This window comes from Chinchilla lanigera, unplaced genomic scaffold, assembly GCF_000276665.1.
Source record: "Chinchilla lanigera isolate Chin_1 unplaced genomic scaffold, ChiLan1.0 scaffold00008, whole genome shotgun sequence".
NCBI classification, from domain to species: Eukaryota; Metazoa; Chordata; class Mammalia; order Rodentia; family Chinchillidae; genus Chinchilla; species Chinchilla lanigera.
Window position 1 is genome coordinate 37,368,597 of NW_004955409.1, and position 10,638 is coordinate 37,379,234.

The following is a 10,638-nucleotide window of genomic DNA, read 5'->3' on the forward strand; positions in this document are numbered from 1 at the left end:
CCTCTGACTTCTGCGCGCTCCCTGACTCCTGCCAACGCCTGCTGCTGTCTTCTCTCACCCTCCTTGCCGGCTCCTCAACGCTGTGGCCTCTCAGCCTGCTGGGGTTCCATTTCCCTCCCCACTTCTTCACCTCTCCTGCTCACCATGAGTTCCTTTTCTCTATCGCCAGGGCTGTGCGCGTGTTTGTTTACCTCGTCTGTATTCGAGATAGAGAAGCACTAGAACTATTGGCTTAGCCAGTCTATTTAAAATGTAGTACAGTAAGGGAACAAAGCCCATTTGTAGCAATCTCAGCCATTAACTCAGTTTTCTGTACTCAAATTAATTTTTAAAAAGATACAAGGAACACCTTTGAAGGGAGTGATAAGAAAACATGACACAGGATAGCTACAGAACCCAAACAATTTAAGACCTGAAAATGTGAGCGTGAAGAGACAATGAGGAAACTAAGCAAAAAGCAAAAAATTAGAAAGGGAAGTCTAGACATAGTAGCTACTTGCGGCCAGCTTAGGGTTGCAATAAAGGAGTACCAGTCCCAACGAGCCAGCCAGGAGTCGAACCTGGAATCTTCTGATCCGTAGTCAGACGCGTTATCCATTGCGCCACTGGCCCTGAGACGAGAACACTGGTCTCAGTGATGACACTTCAAGCTTATACGGCAGGGTTTCATGGGACGTGTAGTCTCTTAGCAGAGTTCTACAGATACACGAGGCATTGTGGGAGACTGAAGCGCCTCACCGAGCAGCCCCGGAGATTGGTGGACGCGGCGGGAGCCACGCGGGACGTCACTGTCCTGTCCTCCAATTGGCGGACGGTACCGCACCGCCCCCTCCGCCTTCTGCCTCGCGAGCCGTGGAAGACGCTCTGGTTGTTAGGGCGACTCGTCCCGCCTTCTGAGGACGCTTTTCGGCTTTGTGATTGGCTGCTGGTATCAAGGAATCCCGGCGTGGAGAGCGCGAGGGCAAAGATGGCGGCGATGGCGGTCGGTGGTGCCGGTGGGAGCCGCGTGTCCAGCGGGAGGGATCTGAATTGCGTCCCCGAAATAGCGGACACACTAGGGGCTGTGGCCAAGCAGGGGTGAGGGCCGCACCTCCGCAAGCGAGTGCGGAGTTCGAACTCGGGGATGGAGAGGGCAGACTAGTCATAGGGGACGAGGGCGTGAGGAACCTTACTTTCGGAGGGGAGAACCTTCGGCCCCCAGTCACGCGAGGATTGAAACTTATGGGGGCGTGTGATCACTGAGTCCAAAAGTCGAGGGAGTTGTTTGGTAAACTCAAGGGATGTACAGCCAATACTCTAGGGCCTTGGAAGTTGAGGATGTTGGCTGGGAGTGGGAGGAAGTGTTAGTGGGCAAGGGTGAGAAGAGCTTAATCTTGAGTGGGGAGGCATGAAGGAGTACTGGGGCAAACCTGGATGTGCCAGTCCAGAAGAGAACGAATGATGCTAGTTAGCGTGGATTTCCTTCTTTTCTCCTTACACATCTATTCCATGGCCGTGTTGTGGGGAGAAATTGAAGTACAGTGTAACAGAAGTGCTATGCCCCGAAGTGGGCTGAAACCAGGCGCCCAGTGGGTTGACTGATGGTTCCTGAAAGGGCTGTGGAAAATCAAAATAGCCTAAACCCAGTTGCTTGGGTCTCTAGGCTCTGCTGCTCACTTTACATGATGATTCTGGGTCTGTCGCGGTTGTAGGTTTGATTTCCTCTGCATGCCTGTCTTCCACCCGCGTTTCAAGAGGGAGTTCACTCAGGAACCTGCTAAGAATCGGCCTGGCCCCCAGACACGATCAGACCTACTGCTGTCAGGAAGGGGTAGGGACCATCCCATACGCTCCTTAACTATTAGAGGCACAGCTTCTGCTTTATCAGGGCCCTCATTCTCCTCCTTTCCTGACTTGGATATATTGGTCAGTACCTGAGATATAGATAACTTGTTTTCCCTGGCTTATTGCTAAAAGCCTTAGTTCTCTATTATGCATCAGACTATCCCATATCTGTGATAGAAAAAAAAGTCTTTGTTTCTCACCTCTGCTTTTTACTTCCTGCTAAGAACTAGGAATTGAACAAGTAAAGTGCTGAGCCTCATTCAGTCTTTTATCTTTCTTGGGTTGGGGAGTGCAGACTGGAATACGCTAATTGTGGGAAAGCTTTCCCCATGGATTCATCCAGACTCAAAAGTGGAGAAGATCCGCAGGAACTCTGAGGCGGTAAGACTGACCTCTCCCTGGAATCTTTATAAAGATTAGTTCTGTCACCGGGGTGGGTGGGAAGTCATCCCTCTCCCCAGTGACCTGGGATACCAAAGTAAATCAGTTCATACAATGCAATTAAAAAGATTTGGTTGTTATCTCCTAACATTTTCCTCTGGATCTCTATTCCAGGCCATGTTACAAGAGCTGAATTTTGGGGCATATCTGGGTCTTCCAGCTTTCCTGCTGCCTCTTAATCAGGAAGATAACACAAACCTGGCCAGAGTTTTGACCAACCACATCCACACTGGCCACCACTCCTCCATGGTATGGCTGCCGGGCTTGTTCCCTGGTGCATGTTATGATAGTTGAGCTTTGCTAAGTACTTTCTTGTACCCAGCCATTCAGTGGTGCATTTGGCAGAACTGAAATGTCAGTATTCCCCCCACCTAAAAGTATTATGCAGGGCAAGAGGGGTAGCTCATTAGTAGAGCTTTTACTAGGAAGGGTAAGTCCCTGGGTTCGATCCCAGCACTACTGGATGGATGGATGGATGGATGGATGGATGGATAGATAGATAAGGCCCTGAATTCGATCCCAACACTACTAGGTAGATACATAGATTAAAAAAAAAATAGTATGCAGACTTTCAAAACGAATAGTTGGTGTGGTGGCTCACACCTGTAATCCTTGGGAGGCTGAGGCAGGAGGATTGCTGCGAGTCTGAGGCCAGTCTGGGCTACAAAGTGAGTTCAAGGCCAGCCTAAACAATATAGTGAAACCCTGTCTCAAAAAGACAAAAAAATAAAAAAGGAAAAACTAAACCAAGAAAAAAATCCCACATGTAGGATATATGACACTGAAGGTATAGCTTAATGGTAGATCACTTGCCTAGCATGAAGAAGACCCTGGATTCTATCTCCATTATTATGTAATAAAACCAAAAGCCCCATGCAGAATATATAATTGTTTCTAGCTAAAATGAAAATAAAAAGGTGGCAAATATTTGTAGAAAGATATGTACAAGATACTTAGAATCATAAGTTAAGAAAAGTATATGCAGGGATTGACTTGAGCTGGGCATGGTCTCACATGCCCATAATCCTAGCACTTTGGGAGTCTGGGGCAGGAGGATCAAAAATTCAAGCCAAGCCTGGGCAACTTAGTGACTTAGTGAACCCTCTCTCAAAATTAAAAATTTTAAAAAGACTAAGGATATAACCCAGAGTGAAGGTCCCGGGTTCAAACAAAGTCCCCAGTTCTAAACAAAGGACAGCTTGAGGTCTAGCTCAAGATACTTTTAACTGGGGAAAGCTTGCTGGACTTGAATTCAAAACAGAGTTCTAAATTGGTATTCAATTGTGTGCAGTTCTGGATGAGGGTACCCTTGGTGGCACCAGAGGACCTGAGAGATGATATAATTGAAAATGCACCTACTACACACACACAGGAGTACAGTGGGGAGGAGAAAACGTGGATGTGGTATGTCTCCTTTTGCTGTTATACCAGGGGAAGGGGTAAGCGGAGGGAAAGTTTGGGTGGAAATAGCAGGGCAGGGGGCTGTATATTGATAGTATTTTTCTGTATTTGACTGGACAGGTGGCACAATTTCCGGACTTTGTGTGACTATAGCAAGAGAATTGCAGTAGGTAAGCCTGTGAGGATCTTGGGATAGGTATGATCTTTCATGAATAAATCAGTAAAGCCTTAAAATAGGGTGTGGTTGTGTACACACGTAATCCCAGCACTCTGGGAGGCTGAGGCAGGAGGACTGCAAATTGGATCCCAACCTGGGCAGTTTAAGTGAGATCTTGTCTTTAGAATAAAAAAGTGGAAAAAAGGACTAGAGATATAGTTTAGTGACAGGGCCCTGGATTCAGTCCCCAGCCCGGGGAAAAAAAAAATCAGCAGTTTCATGGATAATCAACATTTTGATTATTTTCCTTGTGCCTTGTTCTGCCTTTTTTGTCTTTTCTTTTATTTAATGTCATTTTTTGAGGTAGGGTCTTGCTGTGTAGTTCAGGCTGGCATTGAACTTGCCCAGGCTGGCCTCAAACTCACAGTGAACCTCCTGCCTCAGCCTCCTGAGTGCTGGGATGGGTTACAGGTGTGTGCCACCATGCTGTCTACCATGCCCATGCCTTGTTCTTAAGAGGAAACAGATCTTGTACAAAGGAGTAAGGAAGACTTTCTTGCCTGACAGTGGTTCACAGGTCTCTCTCTTTCCTTGTGTAGCTCTTGAAATTGGGGCAGACCTCCCATCTAATCATGTCATTGATCGTTGGCTTGGGGAGCCCATCAAAGCAGCCATTCTTCCTACCAGCATTTTCCTGACTAACAAGAAGGGATTTCCTGTTCTTTCTAAGATGCACCAGAGGCTGATCTTCCGTCTCCTCAAGGTGGGTGGAAGTGCTCTAAAGGTGGCCTGGCTGTACCCGTTATTTTCATGTGTATGATGCCCCCCCCGCGGGGGGGGGACTGGTTCCCTCTGTAGTTTCTAGAGAGAGCAGTTTCAGGAAAGTTGGGGGCCTTGAGCACAATGAAGCCAGTGTCAGTAGGAGCTCCAGAAACCTTGCCAAAGGAATAAAACTCAGCAATTTGCAGATTTTATTTTGGAAGCTACAGCAAGGATTCCTGTGGCTCTGAGCTAGGATGATGTTTATATTGTATTAGAGACTTTTTAGGTTTACGGAAGCCTCAGGCTGCTTTCATAGTTTGTGGGCATACACTCAACTGTTGGTCCAGGCCTTATTTTGTGGTAGGACTCTTTGGCTGTGAACTGTAATACAGTGTCCTGGAGTCCTGGTCGAGGGCTGTGTCTGATGGCCTGGCTTGTCTTGTAGTTGGAGGTGCAGTTCATCATCACGGGCACCAACCACCACTCAGAGAAGGAATTCTGCTCCTACCTCCAGTACTTGGAATACTTAAGCCAGAACCGCCCTCCACCCAATGCCTATGAACTCTTTGCCAAGGGCTATGAAGACTATCTGCAGTCGCCACTCCAGGTGGGTTTGGAGTACACTGGGATGCGGGCGGGCGGGGGGGGGGGGGGGGGACATCTCTTGAGAGTGGGTGCCCAAATCCTACCAGATCTCAGCAGATAGTAGAAAGGTTTGCTTTGGCTCTGGTTTGTTTTGACAGTACTGGGGATTGAACCCAGGGCCTTCACACTGAGCTAAATCCCCAGCCCTTTGTATTTTTGAGACAGGGTCTCACCAAGTCAGGAAGCGGCCCAGGCTGGGTTCAAACTTGCACCACCTTGCCCAGCTGGCAGGGAGTTTGATGTCTTGATACAGTGTCTTTTGATAGGAACTGGCTATCTTACTTTGTCTTTTTCCTCCCATTCATCAGCCACTGATGGACAATCTGGAATCGCAGACCTATGAAGTGTTTGAAAAGGACCCCATCAAATACTCGCAGTACCAGCAGGTACGGTGTTGGGCCCAGTTGGGAATGCACACGGGGCCAGGATAACCTTGGGCAGGGTGGCATTGTAGCCGTGACGTCCATCCTTCTCCCTCCAGGCCATCTATAAATGTCTGCTGGACCGCGTCCCGGAGGAAGAGAAGGACAGCAATGTCCAGTGAGTACTTTTCCTGCTGCCCCAGGGGCAAGCATGTCTACTCCTCGGCATGCCTAATCTGCCTGACTCTGCCCTTCTCAGGGTACTGATGGTGCTGGGAGCAGGCCGGGGTCCCCTTGTGAATGCTTCCCTGCGGGCCGCCAAGCAGGCTGAGCGGCGGATAAAGCTGTATGCCGTGGAGAAGAACCCAAACGCTGTGGTGACGTGAGTAGGACCCTGCCTGCTCGGAAACTTGTCCCTGTGGCCAGTTTGCCGAAACATCGCTCCTCACCTGTATGATCTCTGCTTCAGGCTGGAGAACTGGCAGTTTGAAGAATGGGGAAGCCAGGTGACAGTAGTCTCATCAGACATGCGGGAATGGGTGGCTCCAGAGAAAGCGGACGTCATTGTCAGCGAGCTTCTGGGCTCCTTTGCTGACAATGAGCTGTCACCGGAGTGTCTGGATGGAGCACAGCACTTCCTGAAAGGTATGTTCAGGTTGGGGTGTATATAGTGGGCAGCGGGGGGAAGTTACAGGGTTCAGGGGGAGATGGGTGGACTTGGGTCAGATCATTTGACTTTGAGAGCTGCTCACTGCACAGGAGAGGAGGGGAGTGGAGTAGAGCAGATTCTTTACCTGAGGACCACAGACTCCCTGAGCTGGCAGAGGTGCCTTGAGCTTAGCTTTCATCAGGAACTTTTGTGGAGCTTTGTGACTCCACACAGAAGTTCCGAACCATCAGATTAGAATACCTAGTGACATCTCCATCACCCGGACTGCGCATGTGGTGGTCTCCTAAGCACCGTATCATGTAGTGACACTGTGGCCCTCGTGTTAAATACACTGCTGCGCTCACACAGTGATGAAAGCGTGCCTCAGGCCTTGTCCCGTCAGTGAGATAAACACACGACTGTAGCTGAGCTTCCTTCAGTTTTAATCTTCGGTGACTAACTCTGCAAGTTAAAGAAGTGAAATCCCCCTGAGAGGAGCTGGGAGCAGACCCGCCTGGGAGGGTGACGTCAAGCTGTCTCTTCCCATCATGCCTTTGCCAAGCTTGGCTGGTTGTGATGTGGAAGGTCTGAGCTTTTGGTGCGGGCAGAGGCACCGTTTTCCTCCCTGGGGAACTAACGTGGCACCTGCTGTGCAGATGACGGAGTGAGCATCCCCGGGGAGTACACCTCCTTCCTGGCTCCCATCTCCTCCTCCAAGCTGTACAACGAGGTCCGAGCCTGTCGGGAGAAGGACCGTGACCCTGAGGTAAAGAGCGAGCTGCTCTTCCAGAAGGAAGTGCTCTTTCGTCCTGTAGTTCTCTTCCACTAAAGAAGGGGGGAAGTGGTTGAAGTGAAACTGTGTTGTCATCTTTTCCTGTGTCCTTGGAGCTTGAGCTTCTTTCCCTGGGGAAGTTGGTGTCCTGTCTGTTTTCTCCAGCTCTCGCTCGCTCTCTCTCTCACTCGGGACAGGCCCAGTTTGAGATGCCCTATGTGGTGCGCCTGCACAACTTCCACCAGCTCTCTGCACCCCAGCCCTGTTTCACCTTCAGCCACCCCAACAGAGGTAGGTTCTCGCACGGCTGTCCTGACGGGAGAAGTCTGAGCTCACCCTTGTGCTTTCTCCTGCTGGTGTCCTAAATCTGCGCGAGTGAGGCTTCCATTCCTGGGCAATGCTTGTGTTTTGCTGTCTGGGCCCCTGGCCCTTCTTCAGTCATCCAGTTCTTTTTTGACAGATCCTATGATTGACAACAACCGCTACTGCACTTTGGAGTTTCCCGTGGAGGTGAACACGGTGCTGCATGGCTTTGCAGGCTACTTTGAGACTGTGCTTTATCAGGACATCACCCTGAGTGAGTGTCTACAGCAAGGGATGGCAGGCTGCAAGGCTGTGCTGCCAGAGTGGCTTGTGTACATGCCTCGTTTAGATTCCGGGGGAGCCCCAGAGTCAGCAGAGACTTTGATTTAATTTTTAATTTTTTTTTTTTTTTTTTTTTGGTCTTTTTGAAACAGGGTCTCTCTGTGCAGTTCAGGCTGGCCTTGAGCTAACTCTGTAGCCCAGGATGGTCTCAAACTCACAATGATCCTCCTGCCTCAACCTCCCGAGTGCTGGGATTATAGGCATGCACCAACACACCCGGCTGAGACTTTGATATTTTCATTATTTTGTTCACACAGGTATCCGTCCAGAGACTCACTCTCCTGGGATGTTCTCATGGTTCCCCATACTCTTCCCCATTAAGGTAGGAATTGCATTTAAGACCCTGTAGGTTAAGGAGTAAGTTTTGCCATTAGTTCCCTGCCCTTTCCTTCCTTCCCCGAGGATGACACTCAGCTGTGACCCATGTTCTGCTCGCTCTAACGTGCTCTTGGACCCTGGTGATAGGCACTGGGATTATCTGCAGTTGCCTCAGTTTTCCTATCCATTCTTTACTTTGAGCAAGAACCATCTTTCAACAACTCCAATCTCCCTCCTGTCTAACTCCTTAATGTCTTCCCACTGCTCTTTGGAACAAAGGCAAAAACCTGTGGCAGCTTTGCTTATAAGAGTTGGTGTAGAAGCCGGGTGTGGTGGTGCACGCCTGTAATCCCAGCACTTGGGAGGCTGAGGCAGGAGGATCGTTGCGAGTTTGAGACCAGCCTAGGCTACAAAATGAGCTCAAGGGCAGCCTGAACTGCATAGTGAGACCCTGTCTCAAAAAAGACAAAAAAAAAGTTGTAGTTCTGCTTGCCTTGTTACCTGCTGTTCCCTGGCTCCCGCTGCCTCGACCCTGTGAGGCTTCTTTTGGTTCCTGTAATACTGTGAGGTATTAGAGGTACTGCCTCAGGCCTTCAGACCTGTACAGTTCCTTGCTTATCTCGCCACCCAGCTAACTAATCTTCCAGGTCTCCCTGAACATTTCTGCCATCAGATAAATTTTCCTTGACCTGCTTGATGAGGTCAGCATTCTCTTTCATAGGTTTATGGCACCTGCTACATGTGCACAGTCCCTAGCACACCTTTGATTATTTGTTCAGTGTCTGCTTGTTCCCTGTTGATAGATTTGGTACAAGCAGTTGAGGGGTGGCGCAGCCTCTCGTGTATTTAATCTACACAGCTCCTCTAAGCATTGCTCCATCGAACTCATTAGCTCTACCCTGACCCTCCCTGTCTTCCTTCTTACAGCAGCCCATTACAGTGCGGGAAGGCCAGACCATCTGTGTGCGTTTCTGGAGATGCAGCAGTTCCAAGAAGGTGTGGTACGAATGGGCTGTGACTGCACCGGTCTGTTCTGCGATCCATAACCCCACAGGCCGCTCGTATACCATTGGCCTCTAGTCCTGGGTGCAAGCATCTAGGGCCTGCCTAGATAGCACAAAAGGTGCAGTACACCTAGGGGTGCAGAACATCTGTGAGTCCCCTTGCCCGTCTGAGAGGAGCCTTTCAGTCTGCTTTGCTACTTTCCAACAAGATGGGCAAAGGATAAGATTAACTGCAGGGCTCAAGCCAGCACTCTACCAAGGTCGAGGGCCAGGGTGTACGGAATTACAGTGTGGGATGTGAGGCTGCATCAACAGGCACTCAGCCTTAAGGACTTTGTGGAATGGCCCTGAGAACATGTGATTGAACTGCTCTTCCGCCCTTTCCCCGTCCTTCTCTGTTCTTGTTTTGGTGGTTTTGCATAAGAGGAAATACAAATAAAGCGAAGTTATGGCTCTGCTCTGCTGCCCCTTGCCTCTCTTTCTCCACACTTTGCTTAGATCCAAGACTATTCATTCAGGTCTGTATGCCCTTGTCTCAGCTAAGATGCATTGTACCTAGTTTAAGAAACACTGGGAGGCTGAGTCAAGAGAATTGCAAGTTGGAGCCCAGCCTGGGCAATTTAGCAAGATCTTGTCTCAGAATTATATTTTTTTTTTTTTCTCTTTTTTTGAGACAGGGTCTGCCTATGCAGTTTAGGCTGGCCTTGAGCTCACTTTGTAACCCAGACTGGCCTCAGACTCACAATGATCCTCCTGCCTCAGCCTCCTGAGTGCTCAGAATTATATTTTTAAAATACAGTAGGCTGGATGTGTAGCTCAGGGTGAAGGCCGAGTTCAGTCGCTAGTATCACCAATGACAATAAAAACTAAGTGAGAACTGGGAGTGTGGCTCAGGGGCAGAGTAAGGTTCCATTCCCAGAACTACATGGCTGCATGCACACAAAATGGTAACTCTTGGATTCCTACACATGGGCCTTCCTGAGCAGCTCCAGTGAACTCTTGTCTGAGGATCCATGGTCAGGCTCTGGGAGGAGGCGGGAAAAGCGTGACAGTGATAGCTAGCTTCCCTTCTCCCTTCCTGGACCACTGCACTGCCAAGACCTGTTACTTAGAAGAGAAACGAGGCTACCCAGTCATCTCCAGCAAAAAGCTACCTATTTTGTTTGAATAAAATCACAGGCTTAAACCAGGCGTAGTGGCCCATATCCATAATCCCAGCACTTGGGAGACTGAGGCAGCAGTATCACAAGTTTGAGGCCAGTCTGGGCTACCCAAACACTGGCTCAAAAAAATGAGTCAATCATACGGTTGCAGTTTTAAATCTTAAGAGATCATTAGTCCAGGCTTCCACTTTGCATAAGGGAATCAGTACAATGACGTATCAGTACATAGAGATCAAGTCCTCCAACTAACCAGCTATGCTTTTGGCAGCTATATTTGGCAGATGAAGTCTCTAAGAGGGTCGAGAAGGCGCTTAGAAAGTAAAGGTGGAGATTAGTTTTTTTCTGGTGAGAGGACAAAATACTGCACTACCTGAGAAACTCAATTTACCCTTGCAGTGGGAGGTGTGTGGGGGCACTGATTTGAGCTGAAGGTATGTGACCTGTGGGACTAGGCGCTGTGGCAGACGAGTCTGTGACAAGACTGCGTTTCTCAGG

General features: G+C 49.2%; 1 protein-coding gene and 1 non-coding gene across 4 annotated transcripts; one reads left to right on the plus strand and one right to left on the minus strand.

Moving 5' to 3' along the window:
* Positions 1–539: 539 nt before the first annotated feature.
* Positions 540–612, minus strand: Trnar-acg. The gene has a single exon. It is a non-coding gene; the product is annotated as a tRNA-Arg (tRNA).
* Positions 613–910: 298 nt separating this feature from the next.
* Prmt5 (protein arginine methyltransferase 5) lies at positions 911–9,438 on the plus strand. 3 transcript variants are annotated; one of them, XM_005377110.2, is made up of 17 exons: positions 911–982; positions 1,692–1,810; positions 2,120–2,205; positions 2,380–2,514; positions 3,557–3,669; positions 3,787–3,836; positions 4,423–4,586; positions 5,031–5,192; positions 5,539–5,616; positions 5,712–5,770; positions 5,852–5,974; positions 6,062–6,237; positions 6,898–7,007; positions 7,211–7,304; positions 7,474–7,590; positions 7,916–7,980; positions 8,904–9,438. In XM_005377110.2, the coding sequence occupies exons 2-17, from the start codon at positions 1,708–1,710 to the stop codon at positions 9,054–9,056; spliced, it is 1,788 nt and encodes a 595-aa protein (XP_005377167.1). In that variant the 5' UTR covers positions 911–982; positions 1,692–1,707; the 3' UTR covers positions 9,057–9,438. The 3 variants fall into 3 exon arrangements, with proteins under 3 accessions (XP_005377167.1, XP_005377164.2, XP_005377166.1); XM_005377107.2 differs by having other exon boundaries at positions 922–1,077; XM_005377109.1 differs by lacking the exons at positions 911–982; positions 1,692–1,810 and adding an exon at positions 988–1,077.
* Positions 9,439–10,638: the final 1,200 nt, after the last annotated feature.

Bases quoted from the DNA above. Each gene is read 5' to 3' on its own strand.
- Prmt5 (XM_005377107.2), top strand. From the start codon at position 968: ATGGCGGCGATGGCGGTCGGTGGTGCCGGTGGGAGCCGCGTGTCCAGC. The intron at 5,975-6,061 runs GTGAGTAGGACC...TCTCTGCTTCAG, and splicing joins AACCCAAACGCTGTGGTGAC to GCTGGAGAACTGGCAGTTTG. The intron at 7,981-8,903 runs GTAGGAATTGCA...TCCTTCTTACAG, and splicing joins CCATACTCTTCCCCATTAAG to CAGCCCATTACAGTGCGGGA.